The sequence below is a fragment of the Pelodiscus sinensis genome, chromosome 14 (genome assembly GCF_049634645.1).
Source record: "Pelodiscus sinensis isolate JC-2024 chromosome 14, ASM4963464v1, whole genome shotgun sequence".
In the NCBI taxonomy this organism is placed as follows: domain Eukaryota; kingdom Metazoa; phylum Chordata; order Testudines; family Trionychidae; genus Pelodiscus; species Pelodiscus sinensis.
The window spans coordinates 7,371,823-7,397,988 of NC_134724.1; the positions used below are offsets into that span (position 1 = coordinate 7,371,823).

General features: G+C 43.9%; 1 protein-coding gene across 5 annotated transcripts in view; it reads right to left on the reverse strand.

Moving 5' to 3' along the window:
* LRRK1 (leucine rich repeat kinase 1) overlaps positions 1–26,166 on the reverse strand; it is a 149,119-nt gene that overhangs the window by 77,896 nt on the left and 45,057 nt on the right. For all 5 annotated transcript variants that reach the window (XM_075896927.1, XM_075896928.1, XM_014576607.3 and 2 more), the window contains 4 exons: positions 5,940–6,166; positions 5,096–5,223; positions 4,649–4,812; positions 3,309–3,446 (listed from right to left, as the gene is read on the reverse strand). In XM_075896927.1, coding sequence (XP_075753042.1) covers positions 3,309–3,446; positions 4,649–4,812; positions 5,096–5,223; positions 5,940–6,166 — 657 coding nt within the window. The remainder of the gene's footprint in view (positions 1–3,308; positions 3,447–4,648; positions 4,813–5,095; positions 5,224–5,939; positions 6,167–26,166) is intronic.

Genomic DNA, 26,166 nt, shown 5'->3' on the forward strand with positions numbered 1-26,166 from the left:
ACTGAGCAAAGGGTGAGGGGTGAACTACATTTCAGAAGCAGCATTATGCCAGAGATGCTCCTCAGAAACATGTTTCTTCCTTTCTCCAGGGGCTTGGAATAATAATTTACTGCTGGCAGCGAGTGTGTACATCCCTGCCAGGTGGCACTAAAATTCTGCCCATTTTTCTTTTTTCCTCACTGTGACGGAATGTTCCCCCCTTCCCCCCAGCTTTATGAAATGGACTTTTGGACACAAATATGCATAACTCAAAGATGCTTTGGACAAATTGCTTCATGTAGCTTATCAATCTTAATGTCCTAATCCACTGGCTCTGTTTATTTTATTTTGGTGTATTATGTATCATTTATGTGTGTAAAATTAGACATATGGCGTATAGAATGCTTTGTGGTTTTAAATGTGCAAAGGAAAGCCATCAAGGGTGTTTCCAATTTGAGATACCTCAATGTCTGGGCAATCATATGCAGATAGCCTTTTGTCCTTAAGTCTTAGCAGGGGTTGGTCTTACGAAGTCACATGACCTCCCAGACTGATATGGACTGGCTAGATAGCTTCTCATGCAAAAGGGAGAATCTTTAAAACAATAGGAAACTAGCAGGGTTTTGTCTTTGGCTGGCTGGATACACCCAAGGGAAGAAACCAAAGCCCCCAGAGTGAGAAACAGTCCTGGTCTGGAAGGCTTAGCTGAAAAAGAAAGTTTTAGGGTGAGTCTGTAATAAGTTTGTACTGAAGTTTTAGTGTAGAATTAGCTACGTGTGTTCTGTTATTCTGAGTATGTAAACTACTTTGCTCTGCCTGTTCTCACTTATTACCACTTAAATCCTACTGCTTTTACTTAATAAAAACACTTTTATTTTCTATCAAGCCCAGTGTAAATAATTGATAAGGGGGGGGGGGGGAATCAGTGTGTACATTCTCCCTTTCTTTGTTAAAGGGGGCTTGCCTATCTAATGCATTTGGGGTTCTGATCCCATTTGGGCAGCGGTATCTCAGGAAGCAGGAGAGAGCAGTGAGAAGCCCCGGAGAGCAAGGAGGTTTCAGTGGCCTTATCAGCACCCCAGGAAGTCCTGCAAAGAGATCTTCTGTGACCACACCCTGTTACACTCACCACCTACATAAACCTAGAAAGGGTGCAAGTGAGTGCACTCCAATCTACCCAGACCCAAGCGGAAGGTTACTGTTCTTATTTCCTCCTATTCCCTGGGTAACTTGAGAAACAGAGATGTGAGCTGGAAATATCTAGGATGTCCAAGTGGCTGCCAAAGTAAGCCAGGTTCTAAATCACACAACCTGATGGAGAATTCATCCAACTCCACTTAGACATGTGGCTCTGGGACCTATCACGTCAAGCACAAATCCAGCTTCCCATAGTAGACAAAAACTACAGCATAGGATGAAACATGACCCTGGAGCACCACCTAGCGTCCAGCACCCGCTGTGACAGCCGAATCCCTCCCATTTGTATGTTTACCATCCTCAGAGAAACAAGGTGATGATGAAGTGAAGCTCATCTGCTTGAGAGCCAATAGCACATCAATTTTACCCTTCGGGAGATGTGCCAGGAAAGGAAAACAATGAGCAGAAACCGTACGAAAAGGCATTCCACACATACACAGGTTACTTGTAGCCTTGTGCAGAAAATAATTTAGGAAGAAAATGATCTCCTCCATTCCTATTAGCGGGAGAAAACCAGAGGCACCTCTCTAGCATTCTCCTCCTTTCCTCTGTGAGCACTCCAATGGAAACAGCTGGCTGACTGGGACTGAGGAGGGAGTTACAGAATTATTCTCAGAGGCATTGTTCTCCCACTAACTTCAGGTGATTTCAAGGGAAATCAGGGCTGATCTGGCTGGCTTCTCTTAAATGTGGTTTTAAGGGATATTTTTATTTTATCTTATTATCTTATCTTATCTTACACCATCCTACTAGATGCTTTTCATCCTACAACTGCTCTCTTGGTGTCCAAGTAGACTGATTTAGACAAATATGGACATATGCTGTCACTCCTCAATTTTCCACACTAGGTACAGCTATGGAAATCTTGGCACTTGCACAAATGTTTTCCTTGGTTTCAATCCACACAAGACTATGCCCCCATGATTCACAATCTGAAACAGCAACACATATGGAACTGTTGAGTTCTGCCTTGTTTCATGTTGAAACCACAAATTCTGAACAAGTTTGAAGCAAAACCATCAGTATGTCCTATTATCTGGAAAGAGGCCCTACATTTATTTGCATGAAAGGCTTGTCAAACACAGTAAACCTTTCAATGAACGTGGTCCACATTCTGAGTTTGTAACTGACCTTAACTCAGGTCTGATTCATATGCCACCTGACCTTAACCCACGTCTGATTCATATGCCACCAGGTTTCAAAGAAAGTATTTCACACTAATGCAGACCATTCCTGCTTTTATAATGCTTTCTAGGTCAGATTAACATAAACTGACCTTCTCTCTTGCACTCATTATTATCTGTGGGTCCAATTACTGGATGTCTATCACTGTGACTTGCAACTATCAAATGGAGGCAGGTTTAAAAAAATGCAGTCCTAATAACAAAGTTGCAGGTACCAAAACAGCACCCAAAGATACCCTAAAGCATTTTACAAACAATACACAAGGCTAATTTAGGCTATACTAAAGTACATCTTTAGGGAAAATGGGACCGCTATTTAATACAGTAATTCCTCATTTAACACTATAGATGCATTTCTGAAGATGTTCATGCTAAGCGAAAATGTGCTATGCAGAGTCAATTTTCCCATTAAAAATGATGGAAAACTTGGGGGTTGCACTTCAGGTGGTGGTGGCAAAGTCAATTTTTTGTTGGTGCTCAGTCGTCAACATTAGATATCTAGCAAGATATCTAGCAACAAAAGTTGCCACGGTTTGTTAAAACACAAGGATAAACACATGAGTGAGCGGAGGAGCACTGTGACCATGTGTGTTCATCTGCTCATGCGTATTACCGCTGTTTTCACCAGCTTATACTGCTGCACAAAGTAGTCCACCACTTGATTATTTTTGTGTTATTTTGGGGACGGTCGTGTTATTTGAAAAGGTTCCCTAAAAAAAAATCGTGCTATTAAGAAAACATGTTAAATAGGCACGTGTTAAATGCGTAATTACTGTATTACATGAAAGCCTTGCACAACAGCTCTGCATAGGGAGCAAAGATACATTATCTTACTAAAACACACAAAGAGCCTCTAATCCCTTGTTCATAATCACAAACACACTATAGTTGGCATTCCTGTGCTGAAGAGGTTCCGGTGGAAAAGCTCTATGAGGATTTTACACTTACTTCAAGTTGGAAAAGGCTCTGTGGAACTTCTTTTAGTGAGTTCTCAGAAAAATCCACTTCTCTGAGGTGATTTTTCCAGAAAACAGTCAATGTGTCTGGGAGGAACGCCAATGAATTTCTAGATGCTTTACAACATTTCTGGAAGCATGAAAAACAAAATACAGAGACAATAACAAACTCTAAGACACATTCTTTTTTAAAGAAACATGCTGATCAATTGTCACGTTTCATATATTAATACATTTGATTCATGAGGCCTAACTAGTTTTTTTAACTAAGTGTAACAACTGCACAACAAGGATTTGGACAAATGTAGGTCTAATTCCTGTAAGTCTAATTCCAAGCAACCACCAATAAACTCTAAAAGCACACATTTATTTGATGGGCAAATTCATTTTTAAAGTATATGCATTTTAATTGTAACTTTGAAGATAGTCACTTACTGTTTTCCCCCTAAATATACATGTAAACCAATAAAATACACTCATTTTTTACCACTATCCACGAGACACTGACATTTATCTCTTCCTGAAATACACAATGACCTGCAGGTATTGAGGTCTCATAATTTATCCGCAGGTTTGATTAAGGCTAATCTCAAGGAAGGCTATGGGTGTATAACATGACATAGTACAGTAGACTTCCGATAATCCGGCACCTTTTGGACCTAGGTGGTGCCGGATTATCAGATTTGCCGGAGAATCGGGAGGTCCGGTACAGCTGCATGGCTTAACAGCAGGCCAGGACACAATCTCCCTCCCTCTCCCCTCCCCTTTCCTCTTCCTGTCTCTCTCCTCCATGCTATAACCTGATCCTCCTCTCCCTCCCCTCCCCTTTGCTGAAGCAAACCTCTCTTCTCCACACTGTAACACAATCCCACTCTCCCCCCGCCCCCCCCCCCCCCCCCCCGCTTCCCCCAACCTTATGCTCCCTCTGGTTACAGCCAGCCCGTGTGCTGAGTGGCAGGCTTTTTAATCAGCTGGTCGGAAGCGCTTGGCATTTTGATGCTGGAGTATCGGGAGTGCCGAACAGTTGGATGCCGGACTATCGGAGTGTTACTGTACATCTTTCAGCTTAAATAAACAGGGTCCAAGCAGTTTGCTTTATCCACAGCAGTGGTACCTTTGGTCCTAATGAATATATCTATATGAACTACAGTGGATCTCCAAAAATCCACCCTGGAAATCCAAAAGATAAAATCATCCCTATAATGGGAGACCAGTTTCTCATCTTAAGAAGCTGGACAGTGTCGTAACATATCACAGCCCATTTCCTTGCACTATCCTGTGAGTGGAAAGCTTTCCTCGGTCTTTTGCTCCTGGCAGAACAGTCTGACCTACCAAAGGGCAGGCCCAGGGGTCTGGAAACACCTTCAGGTTGTTTCTGGAAACATTGAGGACGTTTAGGGACTTGAAGCAGTAAAGGAACAGTGTGGGGAGCTCCACCAATCTGTTGTCAGAAACATCAAGTTCTTGCAGTTTCCTTAATCCAATCCAATTAGTTGCTAGAAAACACAAAACACCACAAATTTAGTGAAGATCGGTCTGTCAGGCTCTGATCCTGCACGGTGCTCAGTACTTCATGGGCCTTAGCCAAAGTCCACTGATGTCAACAGAAAGACTATTGACTTCAGTGTGCTCTGGATGAAAACCCCAGAGCTGTACTAAGCTCCCCACACAATCACTATTGACTCTGGTGGGTTAGGGGTCCAAGGAAACGTGCGTGTCCCTTGCAAGATCAGGAAGTGGAAAGGGTATGGAGAACACGGATCATTGGAGTTCACATACCACTTTCCTCATCAAATAACTTTTCCAGATAATTTTTGGTAGCGATGAGTTTTTGAAGTTTTGTGAGATGTAGGAATCCAGAAGGGAGAGCAGAGAGCCTGTTGATGGACACGTCCACCTCAAGTAACCTGCAGGAGTGGAAAAACGTCCAAAAAAGCATAAATAAAAGCACGAGCAATTACTAGTATTGTATAAAGACATTCTATTTTATTGCATTTTTAGTGCTACTTGGGTTGAAGTAGGACATGTTCTCACAAGTCATGACAAAAGCCACACTTTAAAACTTGACCATCCTGATAATTAACTTGGAAATAAGTATATTATGAAGTATGCAGCAGAAATGAGTCTTTGTACATTGAAAAGATAAAACCAAGAAGTTCTTCCTCTACCCAAGAAACATAGGCTCATTTCTTCTCTTCAGGTTTCAGCCCGTCATACGTGCATAAGAACGGCCATACTGGATCAGACTAAAGGTCCATCTCGTCCATTATACTGTCTGCCAACAGTGGCCAATACCAGATGCACCAGAGGAAGGGATCACAACAGGTAATCCTCACGTGATTCCTCCCCTGTCTCTCACTTCCAGAGAAACAGAAGCTAGGGACACCATTCCTACCCATTGTGGCTAATAGCCATTGATGGACCTAACCTCCATGAATCTATCTAGCTCTTTTTTGAACCCTGTTAAAGTTCTAGCCTTCACCACATCCTCTGGCAAGGAGTTCCACAGGTTGACTGTGCTCTGAGTAAAGAAAAACTTCCTTGTGTTTTCCTGCATAATTGATTGATCGGAAGCAGCTCTTTGCACTTGCTATTCTTTGATTTAAGGATACAGCACACACACCTTGTGCATATAATTTCATCAGATGACTGGACACTGGGCAGTTCGGTCAGCTGGTTGTCAGCTAAGTTCAATTTCCTGAGGTTTATCAGTCCCCATGGAATCACTGATGGCAGGGAAGCCAGGCAATTGGCAGATAAATCGAGCTCAGTTATCTGACATGAGATATCAATCAGCCAGTCCAGATCCACCCAAGGCAGCCTGAGGTTTGACCAGCTCACAGACAGAGCCTGTATGCCAAAGAAAGAACAAAAACCAATTTTAATATGACTGACTCACCTTATGGTTATAAAGCCAGGGCTTGTTACAATACTGACAAATCATCTGATGACCTGCAAGGGCTTCATTTTCCATACAATCAGCTTCTCAGAACCCAGATGATCCAGCTATGAAATAATGCTTTGATATCAGAGGCCCTGATTGTGAAGTTGCTTAATGGGATCCATCCAATGACCCAATGCCTAGCCTAAGCAGTAGAAAAGCTGCTTATGGTGAAGTGGTCTTCCATGAAACCAACACACTCTTCTCTGTCGGACACAGGATAGATCCTCACACCCCTGCCTCACCCAATACTGGGCAAGGAGCTGCCCCATCTTATACTGTCCATGGAGCTGGGCTCTGTGCCATGCAGGAGACATGTTGCCTCACTGATGGATACAGCCAGAGAACCTAGCTAGAGATACATACCACAAGTCCTTCTTCCATCCCAGCTTTCCTACCTCTTTCTTCTTTTGTGTTTTGAAGCTATACTGAGTCCTTTGTCCGGAGGATCCTTGCACCTGTATATCTATAAACTAGATTTCTTCCACGTGACACTCTTACAAGGACTAGTTTAGTGTTGTGTGTGTGGAACAGGTTCAAGATTGCATTTACATCTGAAATCTGGGGTGTTGAGTGTGAAGTGCTGAAGGAATGCTGCCTAAGAGGTGCAAACCCAGCAGGTAGATATGCTATACTTGCATAACAAATGTCATAAACCAGCATGGTTAAACTATGGTAATTTACACCAGTGCAAGTGACATGAAAGGTCTGTACCCCACTGAAGCTATATTGGTCTAGCAACATCAGTCCAAAACTGTGCAGCATGGACTAGATTTAAGAGGGAGTTCCTGTAGGAGATTAGTAGCAGCAGAATAAGACTTATTGCTGGTGGGCTGTTTGCTAGAATACTTTCGTATGTATCATTCTTCCTTATGAAACTTTGGTACATCACCCACTCAGAGCCATTTCAAGGAGTGTTTTACAAACTCATGTCCAGAACAGGGTAAAAATGAGTCGCCTGATTAGAAAGCAAATTTGTGAACAGGGGGAATTTGCTCGTAAAGTTAGAAATAAACTAGCAAAATAGCACCGTTTATTGAGAGACACAATTTGGGCAGCAACTCAATTGCTGATACCATACCACTGAGGCCTGTGATAACAAGACAAAAATAACATTGTACCCATTGTTCAAAGAGAATGTGAAAGCTGATAAAGGCTAAAATAAAGTGAAAGCCTGAACTAACAAACACTTTGGAAATAGGAAAATGTGACCATTTAATGACCATTTCTGCATTGAAAAAATATCATAGGCAACATTTTCCAAAGTACTTAAGTAACTTTGGAGCTTAAGAGCTACTAATTTGTTTGGTTTGTAGGCTGCAAAGTGTCTAAGTAACATCTGAAATAAGATTTAGGTGCATTTGACTATTTTACCTCAAGAGCGGTTTCAGACGCTATCTGATATAATGCAGGGGTCAGCAATCTTTCAGAAGTGGTGTGCCAAGATTTAACTTATTCACTTCTATTTACGGATCTGTGTGCCGGGGCGGAGGGGAAAGGGGCAGGCTGGGACAGGCCGAGTACAGTAACCATATTTTCTGAATCAGCTGCAGTCTGGGGAGAACAGTTTAATTTAAATGATTAAACAGACTAACTTTCTCATGTTAGTTTATCAAACTTCATTTTAAATAAAGTGAAATATTAACACAAAAGGTTCCAATGTTTTCTTTATTTAAGGCAGCAGTGGGGAACCTTTTTTGGGTCCTACAAAAAACATCAGTTGGGAACCACACAAGTGAGAAGCAAAAAAAACCCTCCTCCTAAAACTCCCAACCCTCACTGATATAGCCCCCAACTGAGACACCTCACTCCTCTGATGCTCCAGCCTTACCGGGTGAAAGGAAGTGACAGGGAGGACTGAGATTCAGGGTTTCCCATAGGACAAATTTACTTTTCTGGGGTTCCAGAGTTAGTGGATTTTATGGCCCCCCCCCTTAGGCTCTGGGGTAGGGACAAAAATGAGGAGTTCAGTGTGCGAGACAGGGCTGCCAGCGAGTGGGATAGGGATGGGGTGCAGGATCTGGGAGGGAGTTGGGGTGCAGAAGGGGGAGACGTTGTGAGGTCTAGGTGAGAGGAAGGGAGCAGAAGCAGGCTGGGAGTAGGGTGTCTGGCCAGGTGCAGGGAGCATGAGCAAGGGAGGGTGCAGTGTGTGGCCAGAAGGGAGGGTGCATGAACTACGGTGGATGCAGGAGCAGGGTGGGGGTAGGTGTCTGGCGAGGCCAGGGGACAGGGTGTCTGGTCAGGAGGGAGGGTGCAGGAACAGGCAGGGTGTCAGAGCAACCTGGGGGGGGTGTTTGGAAGGAGTAGGGGAGCGAGTGGAGGATTCAGGGGTGGGGGGTCTGCGCATGAGGAGGGGACGTTTACCTGGCTTCGCGCCCCCTTGCAGCAACTGCCGCGGTCCTGGGCCAGCCTTGGAGGTGCCGCTGCCACGGCCATGCGGTCCCGATCCAGCTCCAGAGGAGATGCTACCACAGCTACACAATCCCGGGCTGGCCCCTGAGGCCGGAGGCGCGGCTCCTGCTGCCACACAATCCCTGGCCAGCTCTGGGGATGGCGCTGAGGAGCCTCAGCCCCAGTGCTGCCTCCTCCCACCACAGCGTAACCTGCTGTCAGGGAAGAGGGAGGACTCCAGTGGCTGCACAGGGGAGATGTGGCAGGGATGAGCTCCTACCGTGCATGCCACTGAAAATTGGCTCGCGTACCACTTCATTGCTGACCCCTTACATAATGCTAAAAACTGGGCTGAATGGAGCGATTCATGAATGCGCCACCAGGAGGCACTAAGCAACTGATACGCTGCTTTTGTTTACCTTTAAATTCTGAATGCGCGGCCCTGTGATTTATTTTTACATTTTATTTTAAATTAAAAGGAAGTCTGAAGGGGATTTCCAGCTTGATTCAAAATGCTTGCATGGTATACCGATTTCCAGATAAAGAAGAGCAAGTAGTTCTGAAACAAAAGACAGGACTATGTAGCACTTTAAAGACTAACAAGATGGTTTATTAGGTGATGAGCTTTCGTGGGCCAGACCCACTTCCTCAGATCAAATAGTGGAAGTAAATTGGCACAACCATATATGCCAAAGGATACAATAAAAAAAAATGAACACATATGAAAAGGACAAATCAAATTTCAGAACAGAAGGGGGATGAGAGGGGAAGAGGTAAATGTCTGTGAGCTAATGATATTAGAGGTGATAACTGGGGACGCTATCTTTGTAATGGGTAAGATAATTAATGTCTTTGTTATCCTAACCAATTGAGTTATAAGATCAAGAACACATATTCCTGCTCATCCAGAAATATAATTTATGCTGTTGTGTGCCGAAAGTGTCCGTCTGCTATGTACATTGGACAAATGTCTCAGACACTTCGCCAAAGAATCAATGCCCACAAAACAGATATTAGACAGGATCACAAAGAAAAAACAGTTTCTTGCCCTTTCAACCAGAAAGGGCATTGTCTCAACGACTTGATTACCTGCATTCTGCTTCAAAGTCCTTTTCACACCAGACTTGAAAGAGAATTCTCTGAACTGTCATTCATGCTTAAATTCAACACTTTATGGTCTAAACAAAGACATTAATTATCTTACCCATTACAAAGTTAGCTTCCCCAATTATCACCTCTAATATCATTAGCTCACAGACATTTACCTCTCCTTCCCTTATCCCCCTTCTGGTCTGAAATTTGATTTGTCCTTTTCATATGTGTTCATTTTTTTTATTGTATCCTTTGGTATATATGGTTGTGCCAATTTTCTTCCACTATTTGATCTGAGGAAGTGGGTCTGGCCCACGAAAGCTCATCACCTAATAAACCATCTTGTTAGTCTTTAAAGTGCTACATAGTCCTGTTTTTTGTTTCAGCTACACCAGACTAACACGGCTACTTTTCTATCACTATTCAAGTAGTTCTGGTCCTTTAGATCAGTGGCTTTCAAACGACGGGTCATGACCCAGTACTGGGTCACAGAATGTCAGGAACCAGGTCTCGTTGCCGCAGGGTGGCCAGTGGTGGGGATAAGGCAGCTTCCTGCCTGTCCTGGCACTGCAGATTGCGCTGTGCACCAGAAGCAGCCAGCAGCAGGCCCGGCTCCTAGGTGAGGGGGGAGGACAAAAGAGCACACAGGGCTCCATGCACTGCCCTTGCTCTGAGCACTAGCTCCATACTCCCATTACAGTGCCAAAAAAGACAGGAAGCTGCCTTAGCACCCACTCTGCACCGCTGACCAGGAGCCGCCCTCCTGCCCTAGCCCTGATCCATCCCCAAAGCTGAAGCTCTCATCCTCAGGCCCATCCTGCACCCCACACTTTAGTCAAATTACATTGGGTCACAGCATCAACAATTACCTTCAACTGGGTCATGAGAAAAAAAGTTTGAAAAACATCACTCTAGACATAAAAACAACTATCAACTATTCACCAGTGAAACCTCAAAACCTCCCTATGAAATAAGAAGGAAAATGATATCCCCATTATGCACATGGTATGGGGAAAGCAAAGAACAGAGGGAGAGGGATTTGCCCAGGGCCTCACACATCACACTGCTGGTGGCCATGTCATCTGATACAGGATGCACTAGTATTTAGTGAGAAAGCAAATTACCCAGGAAATCCAATGCAATGGTGACTACTGAACATCCTGTGCAAAGCACATTTCAGAGCTTTTATGGCAGCACCAAGGAAATACTGTTCTATCACAGGGTCTTTTGTACCTGTCCATGTAATGGTCTGGTCATTATAAACTCTAACGGCTACATTAGGTATGTCAGCTGTAAACATTTACTTCCAGCTGAAGCTTGGATCAGCCCATGAGCAAATTTATTTATAGCATTTGACAAAAATCACCGGGACACTTTTGGTATAAAAAGGGCATAAACACAGACAAGCCTAGGTATAATCCTCCACTGCTGTCATTCCAGAATGCAATCAGAAAGTTGCTGCCAATTAGTGCGAGCATAACAGGGTTGCAGGAGTTAAAAAATCTTCAGGATATCACCCTCCAGAAGAGGGGAAAAAACACAGGTAGATAAGCTTGTAAAGTGTCTTGCTGCTCATTAACCAAATTGCTCCTTCACTAGGAAGAGGTGAGGAAAACCTGGAAAAGATTCAAACTTGTGGGATTCAGGAAGCCTATCTAAGGCTAGGGATATACTAGAAGATTTTGGAGCGGCCCGAGGCCGGCTGTGGCAGCTGGCGCCCTAGGTGGAAGGCGCGATTGGCATCCCTGCCTGTACGGCCGTCAATGGCCATGATGTAATCATGGGGCGCCCCGTGACATCATCATAAGGCGCCCGGGCCGGCGGCACCCTAGACAACTGTCTAGTTTGCCTAGGTTCATGGGCCGCCCTGTACCAGCAAAACTTCTTAGTGCTGACACAGTTAATAGCAGCAAAAAGTGCTTAGGCAGTATAGCTTATACTGATTTTATGGTGTCTACCCAAAGGCTATTTGCCTGTATGGAAAATCTGCAAAACAATCAATAAAACAATCACACGCCTCCTTAACCAACATTACTATAGTAGTAAATGTTTCTAATGTAGACCTAGTCTCAGATAATGCTAGGAGAGAACTAGATCACAGTCTATAAACACCTCCCTAGGGAGAAAATTTCTAATAGTAGATGGTTCTATAATCTAGCAAAGGAACAGCTAGATCCTATGGCTGGAGGCTGAAGCTAGACAAATTCAGAATAGAAATAATTCTGTTATTGGTGAGTAGAACAACTGAATGTTTTTCTGAATGATATGCTCTGGCTCAACCAGAATTTATCGGCTTGATGCAAGACTGACATGGGCCTGATCTAGCCTTGAAAGTTTTCCCAGCTATGTCAGTTAAGGAAGTGATTTTTTACTGACATCATCATTCCAGGAAAAGCTCTAATATAGACACAGTTATACTGGCAAAAACAGTCCTTCTGCCAGTAAAGCCTGCTTTGTTTGGAGAACTGGTCTAAGCTATATCAGCAAACAGGCTTTTCTGCTAGTATAAACCATGACTACACCAGATAGGTTTGCTGATATAACCAGAAAACTTCTTATGCATAGACACAGCCTACATCAAATTCTCTGCTATGTTGTGCAGGAGGTGAGACTAAATCATAACGGTCCTACCCAAGCTTAATGTCTACAAATCTAGGAAACAAGAGGCTGCCCATTAACTGCCTTGCTCCCTACATCTCCCACTCCCACATCTACATCAGGAGGCAAGACTGGGAATACAGTCTGAGCTGGTATCACGAAGGTGAACATAGCGTGAGTGTCTAGGCAGAACCAAAGACATGTCATGTGCTGTCTATTTGGCCACCTAGCCCTGCAAAGCAGTTCTCACTCAGTAAAGGAGTGCCCCAGGGCAATGACACAATGGGAAACAGCCATCTTCTTAGCCTGCCTCCTCCCAGCCTGCCATGCACCTGTGAAGATTCTTCCATGGATAGAAACAGGTAAAGTGGCAATGCCACTCCCACTCTTTGGTGCCGGAGGAATTTGATCTGGGTCCCTTCCCCTATGGGAGCAGAGGGAAGAGTTGGGTCCCCTATATAAGCAGAAGAATTTAAATGTTTCCTTAGTTTCCAATTATTATTTCAATGACGTTTTTAAACATCAGGAGATGCTAGGCTCGAGAAGCACAGCTCAGCAACCCCAACCTTTGACACAGAACCAGGGGAAGGATTTGGAAACTAGGTAGCTGTATGCCACCTTGGGTGCTCAGCACCCATCCTGGGGCCAGCTGGCAACTGCCTTATAGCCTCATGATTACTCTGAAGCTATGTCTACAGTACGAGCTCAGGGTGTGATTCCCCTGTTTGTGTACACGTACTGGTGGTACCTCTCACTGAGAGAGCACGACTGTAAAAGGCAGCGTAGGCAGGAAGCACAGGTAGCAGCAGAGGAACGCGGTGTAACGGTAGTTTGAATTAGAAAGCCTAATTCGAACTACCTATTCCGTGCCGCGTGTAGCTGCGGGCACGGAGTCCGCACTAACGGGGATTTAAAAATGGCAGCACCCGGCAAGATGCAAGATCCCGGGCTTCATTTGCAACTTCGAATGACTACATTAACCACCGTAGTTCGAACTAGGGTGGTAGTGTAGACATACCCTAGGTGATCAACTTAACAACTTGAGAACAGCCTTCTTTGTCCTTTAAGTCTAAGCAGTGGTTGGTCTTAGAAAGACATGTGACCACCCCAGGGTAGGGTCTGACCAGGAAACTCTCACACAGTGGAAGACGGATTTCTTTGGGGTTCTGATCCCATTTGAAGGTTGGTTTCCTGGATGCTGTGTCTAGATTGCTCTTTGTGGGGGTGGTGATCTCAGCTCTGTGACTTGGCTGGGAGATACCAGGTGAGCTCACCCAGCAGAACAGGGTGGTGAGAAGCCCCAGAGAGCAAGAAGGTGTGCGTCAGTGGCTTTATCAGCACACTGGGAAGCAACCCCAAGGGGTCTTCTGTATCACAGCCCATCACACGTAAAGCTATTTTTCCATCCAAAATACGAGGCTTAGGAACTGCTGCCACACATGGGACATACATTATATAGTTCTCTGACATTTTTGCAGTGCTGGGAATCCAGGCCCAAGTGTTAGCCAACTTGGTCATTCAGTTTCCATTCTCGTGGAGGAAGGATGGGTTAGTTAAGGTTGTAAACAGGGATCCCAGAAACCTAGGCTCTGCCGCAGACAACCTGTGTAGCCATGGGCTAGGCTCTACACCTCATTTCCCTATCTGCAAAGTGGGGATAACAGCACTTTGGTACTTCACAGGGGTGTGGGTAGGAGAAATGCATAAAGCAGGGGAAGGGGAAGAGTTAAATGGGGCCCAGCTGGAGCCATTCCAGCCCCAGAACTGTACAGGAGAGCCTTCCACCCTTTGAAGGCACTAGAGGCCATGTGGCAACCCCCCCTCTCCGCAGCCAGGTGGGTTTTTTGGAAAGAAAGAGCAGGGAGGAACCGAATGGAGACTGACACGGGCCCAGCAGTGGTAGAAAGCTGTCCGAGCAGGGGGCCAATGGCAATGGATGGGGTGGTCAGGTTGTTTTCTACAGTCCTCACTCTGAACTTTCTCCTCCCGGTGCTGGCAGGCTGTGTGCTCCAGACCCTCCTTTCCTCTCCCTCCCTCCTTCTAACACAACCCTATGAAGAGGTCTCAAGAAAAGCAAAAAATCATTGCACTCACATGACATTTGCCACCATCATCTTGTTGCACTTTCTGTCTCCTTCCACTGCCCTCTGTCTATTTTGTCTCTTTAGAATGTAAAGAACCAGGGGAGGGCTATATCTACATTTTTATAGGGCCTAGCTCCCTGGGGCCCATTCTAAGTCAGACCCTAAGCACAACCATAAGCATAACAAACAATAATAGATAGAATTACCATGCTTCTGTGGATGCAAGTAAAACCACGTGTCTCACCGGCCGCCTCTTATTATTGTCTCACCCTTCTATTCTGGTGTATCATTTACAAAGAAAATGCATGATCCTGAGGTTATTTAATGCTACCGAAAGCGATCACTGTAGCATTCAGGCTGACTTCCAAAGGATAAAGACCCAAGTTCCCATTACAATTTATAGAAATTAGGTATCTAGAAAATCTTAGCATTAAGGCATTCGCACTGATTTGTCCTTCTGATTTTGAATCTCAGATTCACAACATTCTTATATTTGAACAGTGGAAGCCAGAGGCATGAATTCAACCTTGCTGTCTGGCTTAATCATAGTGATTCAAATGTGGCCTTGGCGTAAGCACATTAAAGTCAATGGGGTTACAATAGGGATTTATTTGGCCCTGGATTTTATGGTTATACTATAAGAAGTTGAACAAAACTTGGCTGCAATCAGGGATGTTAATTCTCATTTAAAATGCTAATTAGTTAAATGCTAGGTTTAATTAGTTAACCTTGGAGCAGTTCCCCACCTGTGGCACAGTGGGTCTGGCTGGGCTGAGCCTGCCACACCACATTGCGGGCGAGAGGCTGCTCCATCCAGCCAGGCCTAACACATCGTGGGCGGGGGGAGGGACTGTTCCAGCACAGCTCAGCATAAGTGCCCCCACCTGTGGCGTGGTGGACCCAGCCAGGCCTCTGGCCAACTGGTTACCCATTAGCATCACCGGGAAGGGTGCTAAAAGGAAGGAGCTTTCTATCCTAGCTAGCACTTAATTATCTCCCCTAGCTTTGCAGGAAAGCCTGTCTCAATGAACATCAAACTCAAAGAACCCCCAGGATTAGAATACACAAGTGTCTAGTGACCTTGCATCGGGGTCTAGTGAGCCCTTACTTTCAAGTCCTAATAGACGAACAGTCTGTACACACAACCTGCAGAGGAGCAATTTACTGGTTTCAATACCAGCAAAGCAGGCTTCTACAGACTCCATTTTTCTACCACAGTAAGCATTTTCCAATCATCTGAAAAATAACTGGAACAAGTCAGGAGCAGCCTGCTGCTTCTTAATGGAAGACAGTGTTGACATTATGCATGCACAATGAAAGGGATGTGTTGAATCACTGGCTGGAATTTTTCTGTTTGTCCTATTCTATCATTTCCTTTAAATTTTGGGAAGGAGCTGGCTACTTAGTGCAGAAAAATAAAAATCGTTCTTAGCTAAATTACTTTCTAAATATCTTTCCTAGATAAAATTCTTTTGCTGGGTGCAGTGATGCTGATTTACCAATTACTAACAAGAAAATATTATTTATGGGAAAACAAAGCTGTCTGATAAACCCTTGTACATGAACCGAGATGTTGCATCATCCAACTTCCTTTAAACTGGCTTGACTTGGTCTAATAGACTGTCACTCTTGCCATGGAAAGGACAATGTAAGGATTGCAGGCCCACTTCTACCAATGGCAGTAATACCAGTGTGACCCTGGATTATAGCCAATAAAGATTTCTGCTTCAGAAGTGGAATAAATGACAGAAGAAATCAGCCCTGTGCATGGTGAAGAAGTCAGGGGAGATTCTCTCTCTCACACACTTACACACTGGCAAAAACAGTTCATTAGGAAAGTGGCAAAAGTTTCTTTTTCTCTTTTTCAATTTGTAATGGAAACAACTATTCTTGACACTATGTATAGCTGAAAAGGGGGGTGTGTGTGTGTGCATGCGTGCGTACGTGCGCACGCACACACCCACACAGACTACATTCATCTAAATGTCTGAAATCTGTCCCCGGCTAAACCTATACTTTAATGCATGATATTTTGGTGATTGCAACCTGTTCCTATCTAAATGGAGCATTTCCTCTTTTTATTGTCATGGTGGTTGGGTTAATTTTTACATTAGGAAAAAAGAGAAACAGACTTCAGAAAAGTAAGAAATAGCCCCTCGTCTTTCTCCTTCTGTGAGGAGGTGAAAGGAAGTATTGTTCTGTACAGCATTGCGGCTGGCTGAAAAGGACAGTAGGTCTAAACAGTCCTACTAATAAACTTCCTAATAGTAAAATCATTTATGCATACTTGGTAAGGCTCATTGCTGTGCAAAAGGCCAGCACCCTTTTTGAGCCCTACCTAGGATGCTTTTCAGCTACTCAAAAAAAAGATGGAGCAATCTCTTTCTGTGTGTGTGCGTGCGTGCGTGCGCATGCATCCTGGGACTAAAATATTGCCACCTAATATGTCTCACCCAAAGGGAAAAAGTTAGTAAACATCTCTAATTTCCAAGGGCTGCCATGGAGTCTGGTGCCAAATTAGCCACTGTCTATCTTACTGGTTGCTATTGTTCAGACCTTGCTTAATTAGGAGAAAGAAGAAAAGATAGTTTACTTTCCTCCTCATTCATCAGAGACATATTAATCCTAGCCCTGATTCAGCAAACCATCCCCACTCAGAAAAGCACATAAACACACAATCAACTTTAAGCATACATGTAAATGCTTTCTTGAACTGCTATCACTCCAGTAATTCTAAAGCCTGAGATTTGCAAAGACATCAAGCCAATTTCTTACCTAGCAGGAGCCCTTTGAAGTCAGGGGATTTATAGTATGTGGCAATTTGGGCCCAAAGCTCATTCAAATAGAAAACCTACATTTTTCAATATTCAAAAATAAACAGCAACCACAAGAACCAGAGTCAATTTTCTGGCATCGATTCATCTTTCAAAACTCTCTTCTTCACTCTTGGGGCATGTCTACATCAGAAAATTATTTTGAAATAATATTTCAAAATAACTCCTGAAATAACTATTTTGAAATAGCGTGTCTGCACTCCAGGGAAGCCTTGAAAGTAATCCAAGGCAGGCTCCCTTAATGTGGATGCGCTACCTCGACTTAGAGCCCCAGGAAGCACTGAGGAGTAATTATTCTGAATGACTCTAAGGAGTACAGTGATAGAAATGTAGCCATGTTAGTCTGGTGTAGCTAAAACAAAATACAGGACTATGTAGCACTTTAAAGACTAACAAGATGGTTTATTAGTCTGGCCCACGAAAGCTCATCATCTAATAAACCATCTAAGGAGTACTTATTTCAAAATAGCAACAGAGGAGCGTCCACACTACTGCTATTTTGAAATAAGTGTTATTTCTCATGGAAAGCAGGAGTTATTATTTTGAAATAACCAGCCTGCTATTTTGAAATAACAGGCTTGGTAGTATGGATGCTCCCCTTGTTATTTCGAAATAACTCCCTAATGTAAGACCAGGGCCTGGTGTGATAACAGCAAAGAGTCAGCCATTTATAACACAACCTATATTAAACATTGCCAGGATGTTTACAAGGAAAAAAAATCCCTGTACTGCTCTTCAGACTTGCGTTCTGCAATATATTCAAGTGCAATATCTACTCAGCTGGAGAGCCTTTCTTCTGCACAAGCACGAGTATATGACTTAGTTGTCTCAGCTGCTATTCCGGCGCTCCTGAGCTTAATTAATCTCCTTTTATTCATCAGCCATCAAAAGGAAAGAAAAAACCTTAGATTCATCACCACTTTCTTCCACCTACCCTCTCTTAGGAGTCTCATATAAAACTCCAGAGTGAAATGCCCTTAATGCTACAGAAACTCACTTGCTGTTCCTGTGACATAGTGACATCCAGCCTCTTTCTCACAGGATATAATGCAGCCCTTACATTTACAAGCATCACCCTCCTGTGAAGCCACAGTGACATATAATTACAGAGGTGAAGTGACAGCTTGGTTTAGAGCCTAAACTTGAGTGTTTTATTGCTGCACAGTAAACTACATCCTGGGCAGTTCTGCTGCCTGGGAAACCATCATAGTTTTGGCGACAAGTGGTTTGGTGTAATCTGTTAAAAACAACTTTACTGGAGATTTTATTCACTCCAGTGGATCGTGTCAATCAATCTTTGGCTGCAGGCAATGTAAATTGGGCCCACGTACAGGTTAGTGGTGTTAAACAAAGGCAAAGGATGGATCCTGCCTGACTTTACAAAACTTCCAAGGGATTGTCAATAATGCAGTTATAGGATAATATTTGTATGCATAGAAAAATATTTTTTCAATGTGGTCTGTGTTTGTGAACATTTCATTTTTAAGTATCAGAGGGGTAGCTGTGTTAGTCTGGATCTGCAAAAGCGACAAGGAGTCCTGTGGCTCCTCATAGACTAACAGATGTACACTGGTCTACAATTTTTTAGAAGTCGTCTGCTTCAGAGATAAAATGTGCTATTTATTATGTATTTTGATGTGCTGAATTGAAATATGACAAATTAAAACAACTGATTGGCTACTGTTTCCAAGATATTTAAGTTTTTACATTTTATGTCTATATATATTGTGTAGATAGTAGAGTTTTAATCATAAATTGTTAACCTAGGTCTTTTCATGTGTTTATGGTTGCTTTACATGATAATATTTCACCTGTCCTGTTTATGTAACACTTTAAAAATCAGCAAAAGGGTTATATAAATAAAATGTATTATGAAACAAAAGGCAAAAAACTATTATGTACATAGTTTAGTCCTATTCAGTGTCTACTCGGTGCTTCTTGGCTTGTCTCTTGTATTCATTAAATGGAGCATCTCTTGTCACTGTCCAGCAATAGTCTGCAAGCATTGATGGGCTCCATTTGCCCTGATAGCGTTTCTCCATTGTTGCAATGTCCTGGTGAAATCGCTCACTGTGCTGGTCGCTCACTGCTCCGCAGTTCGGTGGAAAAAAATCTAGATGAGAGTGCAAAAAATGTATCTTTAGTGACATGTTGCAACAAGGCTTTTGTATGCCTTGAGGAGGTTTTCCACCAACAACCTGTAGTTGTCTGCTTTGTTGTTTCCGAGAAAATGTATTGCCACTAACTGGAAGGCTTTCCATGCCGTGCATGGTCAAATGCATCATCCCAAAGAAGTTCATGAATCTGAGGACCAACAAAGACACCTTCCTTTATCTTAGCTTCACTTAACCTTGGAAATTTTCCACAGATGTACTTGAAAGCTGCTTGTGTTTTGTCCATGGCCTTGACAAAGTTTTTCATCAGACCCAGCTTGATGTGTAAGGGTGGTAACAAAATCTTCCTTGATTCAACACGTGGTGGATGCTGAACACTTTTCCTCCCAGGCTCCAATGACTGTCGGAGTGGCCAATCTATCTTGATGTAGTGGGAATCTCTTGCCCGACTATCCCATTCGCAGAGAAAACAGCAGTACTTTGTGTATCCAGTCTGCAGACCAAGCAAGAGAGCAACAACCTTCAAATCGCCACAAAGCTGCCACTGATGTTGATCATAGTTTATGCACCTCAAAAGTCGTTTCATGTTGTCATAGGTTTCCTTCATATGGACTGCATGACCAACTGGAATTGATGGCAAAACATTGCCATTATGCAGCAAAACAGCTTTAAGACTCGTCTTTGATGAATCAGTGAACGGTCTCCACTCATCTGGATCGTGAACTATTTTGAGGGCTGCCATCACACCATCGATGTTGTTGCAGGCTACAAGATCACCTTCCATGAAGAAGAATGGGACAAGATGCTTTTGACAGTCACGGAACAGGGAAACCCTAACATCACCTGCCAGGAGATTCCACTGCTGTAGTCTGGAGCCCAACAGCTCTGCCTTACTCTTGGGTAGTTCCAAATCCCTGACAAGGTCATTCAGTTCACCTTGTGTTATGAAGTGTGGATCAGAGGAGGAGGATGGGAGAAAATGTGGGTCCTGTGACATTGATGGTTCAGGACCAGAAGTTTCATCCTCTTCCTCGTCTGACTCAAGTGAGAATGATTCTGGTGCATCAGGAACCGCCAGTCCTCCTCCATGGGGTACTGGGCGTATAGCTGATGGAATGTTTGGATAATGCACAGTCCACTTTTTCTTCTTTGATACACCTTTCCCAACTGGAGGCACCATGCGGAAATAACAATTGCTGGTCTGATTTGTTGGCTCTCTCCAAATCATTGGCACTGCAAAAGGCATAGATTTCCTTTTCCTGTTCAACCACTGGCGAAGATTTGTTGCACAAGTGTTGCAGCATATGTGTGGGGCCCACCTCTTGTCCTGATCTCCAATTTTGCAGCCAAAATAAAGGTGATAGGCTTTCTTAACCATAGTGGTTATACTGAGCTTTTGTGATGCAAAAATCACTTCACCACAAACATAGCAGAAGTTATCTGCACTGTTCACACAAGTATGAGGCATCTCTGCTCACTTTGGCTAAACAGAAATGTGTCCCTTTGCAAAATCAAACACTGACAAATAAGAGAGCACGACATGGTATGATTTCTAGAGCTGATATAGGGCAATTTGTTCAGCAGAGTGATGTAAGCTTCGTTATGATTGCATCATCCATGACTTCTAGGAATAACATGATGCAATTCATATCATGTATGACGCAATACCAGCTTCAGATTGCATCATTCATTGTTTTGCCTAAAAAGCAAGTACTGTCCAAACCCAGTCATAGATTTATTCATAGATCCAGTCAAAGATGTATTTTAGTCATTTCTGGTTTAAATTGAGATCCCTTCCCTTTATAACTCACTTATCCTCCGCCATTTGTAAGTCAAGAGTCGTATATACTGACCCAATAGCATATCTTGAAAACTAGAGCCAATCAACAATTTTAAGCTCTCAGTGACCCAGAATTATTAAAGTTTGACTACATTTATTTCAGAAGCATTTTGGCTGTAGAGCAGTGTGTATTGGAGCATAAGCTTTCGTGGGCAAAGACCCACTTCGTCAGATGCATGCATCTGACGAAGTGGGTCTTTGCCCACGAAAGCTTATGCTCCAATACATCTGTTAGTCTATAAGGTGCCACAGGACTCCTCGTTGCTTTTGTCATTTTTAAGTGCATTCACTTCCAGAAAGTGTTACTGGGACTTGGAGGTATTTTTTGCACATTATCACACATGCATGCAACTCACAGAATCTGCAAAATACATTATATTTGTGTGCACAAAGGGGAATCCTATTACCTGCCTGTGCAAGGGTATATGCACACAAAAGGAGTCCTCACCAATACTCCACTGATAATTTGGTCCATAGAGGTTTTCCAGAGTTCATTGCGCTTGGGTATTTTAATGAGGGCTACACAGCCATATAATGAATAGAAATAAAAACATAGCTGGGAGTTGCCAAGGAACTTAAGGGAGTCAGCATCAGCAATTTGTGTCTCTAACTTCCTTTGAATATCCAATCCCCGGTGCATTATACCTAATATTAGGTTCTAATAGGTAGATTTGAAAATATGAAGAACGTACAGTGCAGTCCCTTTCACTGGGCTTAATAAAAACAACCCCTGAGGTTGCAAGAATCGGTCACTTCACCAGGCTATATAAAACTGAGGCAATGTCTACATGGTAGAACCTGTGAATGGCATAGTTATATCAGCATAGCTCTGTAGTCAGGGCCGGCCTTAGGCTGATTCAACCGATTCCCCCGAATTGGGCCCGCGCCTAAGGGGGCCCCACGCCCCTGAACCCAGAAGTGCCGGGCGCCATGGGCGCGAGTTACTATTCAGAGCTGAGGGCCCTGCTCCAGCAATATATGGAGCTGGGTCTCTCCCCCGGCTCTGCCTGGAGTAGGCCCTGAACCCCCGCGCGTCCTCCCACCCCGCCCCCAGAGCGTCCCCCTCGGCCCTGGACCGTCCCTGCCGTGCGCAGCTCTGTGTGGCTCCCCCTCGCTGGCTGCTGCTGATGCCATGCGTGGCTTTCCCATGAGCAGGGATACCCCCGGGCGTGATGTGACATCACGGCCTGGGAATTTAAAAGTGCTCAGCGCGGCGTGGCCTAGCTTTGGGTTCGGAGTCTGGGGCTCGAGCGCAGACTCCAGTCCCGTAAAGTGGAAGGCAAAAGGCAGGGGTAGGGGAAAACAGGAGCGCGAACAGGAACAGCAAACAGGAGAGTTTGGAGAGGGATTTCTCCAGGTAAAAGAGGAGTAAAAACGGGACCCTTATGGTAAGTGGCTGTCTGGAGTGTGTGTTTGTGTGTGGGGGAGTTATTTGCAGTGTGCTGAGCTTGTTTGTCTGTCTGTTTGGTTTGTTTGTTTGTTTGAAGGAGCTTCTAAAAGGTTTGAAATCTAGAAGCCTCTGTTAATTGGCTGAGCCTCAGTTGGGGGGAGGGGCTACCAGAGCTATATAAGCCTGTGACTCAGCGACCAGGGGGAGCACAACCAAGAACAGCTAACAGGAGAGTTTGGAGACGGGGTTTAGAGGGGGAGGTTAGAGGGCACCAGTGACTTCTGACCTTCTTTAAAACATAACTCTTAGAATAATCTATATTCCAGAGGTTTAAAAAGAATCCCAGTTTATACTTAAACTTATTCAGTAGAAAAATGGAGGCAGAAGCTCAGCAGCAGAGTGGGGGCTATCCTGTTTATTGCGTCGAGTGTCACATGTATGATTACCTGCCCTGTGGGCGGGTGGCGTATGTGTGCACCCATTGCATAGAGCTCCTGACCCTCAGAGACCGAGTTCGGGATGTGGAGGCCAGGGTGGCTGAACTGGAGGAGCTAAGGGAGGTAGAGAGCTATGTTGATGAGACTTTCCGGGACACTGTAGTACTGTTCCACCTCCAGTCTGAGAGCCCCAGTGCTCTTAAGGAGGATGAAAGTCTCAAGGCAACAGAGCATTCAATGGGAGCAGAGGGAAACCATCCCGTAGTTGGGACCCTCCTCCCAGAGGATGTTGCGGTATCCTCTCGCACTGAGGATACCTCTGAGGGGGAGGGAATGCCAGTTAGGAAGAGGCAGGTGTTAGTAGTGGGTGATTCGATCGTTAGAAACATAGATAGTTGGGTTTGTGATGACCGGGAGAACCGTATGGTCACTTGCCTGCCTGTTGTGAAGGTTGCGGATCTCTCGAGGCATCTAGATAGACTTATGTGCAGTGCTGGGGAGGAGCCGGTTGTCGTGGTACATGTAGGTACCAATGACATAGGGAAGGGTAGGAGAGATGTCCTGGAGGCCAAATTTAGGCTGCTAGGAAAGAGACTGAAATCCAGGACCTCTATGTTGGCGTTCTCGGAAATGCTTCCAGTTCCACGCGCAGGGCCAGGTAGGCAGGCGGAGCTTCAGAGTCTCAATGCGTGGATGAGACGATGGTGTAGGGAAGAGGGGTTTAGATTTATTAGGAACTGGGGACACTTTTGGGAGAGGGGGAGCCTATACAGGAAGGATGGGCTCCACCTAAACCAGGGTGGAACCAGACTGCTGGCACTAAACATTAAAAAGGCCGTAGAGCAGTTTTTAAACTAAGAGATGGGAGAAAGCCGATTGGTGCGGAGATGCACGTAAATCGGAGGGAGACTTCTCTTAGAGGAGAATCTATTGATAAAGATTCTCTAGGCTGTAGTCAGAAAGAGAGGAGGGGAGAGGGAAAACCATGAGCCAGAGCAGACAAACAACCGCATATAAATGAAACCAATACATCAAGGAAGGGCACACAAATAAGCAGTGGCAAATTTTTAAAGTGCTTGTACACAAATGCTAGGAGTCTGACTAATAAGATGGGTGAACTAGAGTACCTCGTATTAAATGAGGACATTGACATAATAGGCATCACCGAAACCTGGTGGAATGAGGAAAATCTGTGGGACACAATCATACCGGGATATAAAATATATAGAAAGGATAGAGCAGGCCGGATGGGTGGCGGAGTGGCACTGTATGTGAAAGATAGTGTAGAATCAAATGAAATAAAAATATTAAGTGAATCAACATGTTCCATAGAATTGCTACTGATAGTAATTCCATGCTCCAATAATAAGAAATTAGCAGTAGGGATATATTATCGACCACCTGACCAGGACAGCGATACTGACATTGAAATGCTGAGGGAGATTAGAGAGGCTACCAAAATAGAGAATTCTATAATAATGGGGGATTTTAATTACCCCCATATTGACTGGATACATGTCACCTCAGGAAGAGAACCGGAGATAAAATTTCTCAATGGCTTAAATGACTGCTTCTTGGAGCAGTTGGTGCAGGAACCCACAAGGGGACAGGCAATTCTCGATTTAGTCCTGAGTGGAGTGCAGGATCAGGTCCAGGAAATAACTGTTACAGGACCGCTTGGGAATAGTGACCATAATATAATAACATTCAACATTCCTGTGGTGGGAAGAACACCTCAGCAGTCCAGCACCCTGGCATTTAATTTCAAAAACGGGAATTACACAAAAATGAGGAGGTTAGTTAAACAGATATTAAAAGGCAAAGTGACTAGAGCCAAATCCCTGAAAGCTGCATGGAAACTTTTCAAAGACACCATAATAGAGGCTCAACTTAAATGTATACCCCAAATTAAAAAACATAGCAAGAGACCTAAAAAAGTGTCACCGTGGCTTAACCACCATGTAAAAGAAGCAGTGAGGGACAAAAAGGTATCTTTTAAGAAGTGGAAGTCCAATCCTAGTGAGATAAATAGAAAGGAACATAAACACTGTCAAATCAAGTGTAAAAATGCAATAAGAAAAGCAAAAAAAGATTTTGAGAAACAGCTAGCCAAAAACTCAAAAAGAAATAACAAAATGTTTTTTAAGTACATTGGAAGCAGGAAGCCTGCTAAAAACCTGTGGGTCCCCTAGATGATCGAGCAATAAAAGGAGAAATCAAGGACAATAAAGCCATTGCAGAGAAACTAAATGATTTCTTTGCTTCAGTCTTCACGGCTGAGGATGTTGGGGAGATTCCCGAATCTGCACCGACCTTTGTGGGTGATGAATCTGAGGAACTGTCCCGGACTGAAGTGTCATTAGAGGAGGTTTTGGAACAAATAGAAAAACTTAATGTTAACAAATCTCCGGGACCGGATGGCATTCATCCAAGTTCTAAAAGAACTCAAATGGGAAATTGCTGAGCTATTATCTGTGGTTTGTAACTTATCCTTTAAATCGGCTTCCGTACCTAATGACTGGAAGGTAGCCAATGTAACACCAATATTTAAAAAGGGCTCTAGAGGCGATCCTGGCAATTACAGACCGGTAAGCCTAACTTCAGTACCGGGCAAATTAGAAACAATAGTGAAGAATAAAATTGTGAAGCAAGTAGAAGAACATAATTTGTTGGACAAAAGTCAACATGGTTTCTGTAAAGGGAAATCCTGTCTTACTAATCTATTAGAGTTCTTTGAAGGGGTTAACCAACATGCAGATAAGGGGGATCCAGTAGATATAGTATACTTAGATCTTCAGAAAGCCTTTGACAAGGTCCCTCACCAAAGGCTCTTGTGTAAATTACATGGCCATGGGATAAGAGGGAAGGTCCTTTCTTGGATTGAGAACTGGTTAAAAGACAGGAAACAAAGGGTAGGAATAAATGGTAAATTTTCAGATTGGAGAGGGGTAACTAGTTGTGTCCCTCAAGGGTCAGTCCTGGGACCAATCCTTTTCAACTTATTCATAAATGATCTGGAGAAAGGGGTAAACAGTGAGGTGGTAAAGTTTGCAGATGATACCAAACTGTTTAGGATAGTCAAGACAGAAGCAGACTGTGAGGGACTCCAAGAAGATCTCACCAAACTGA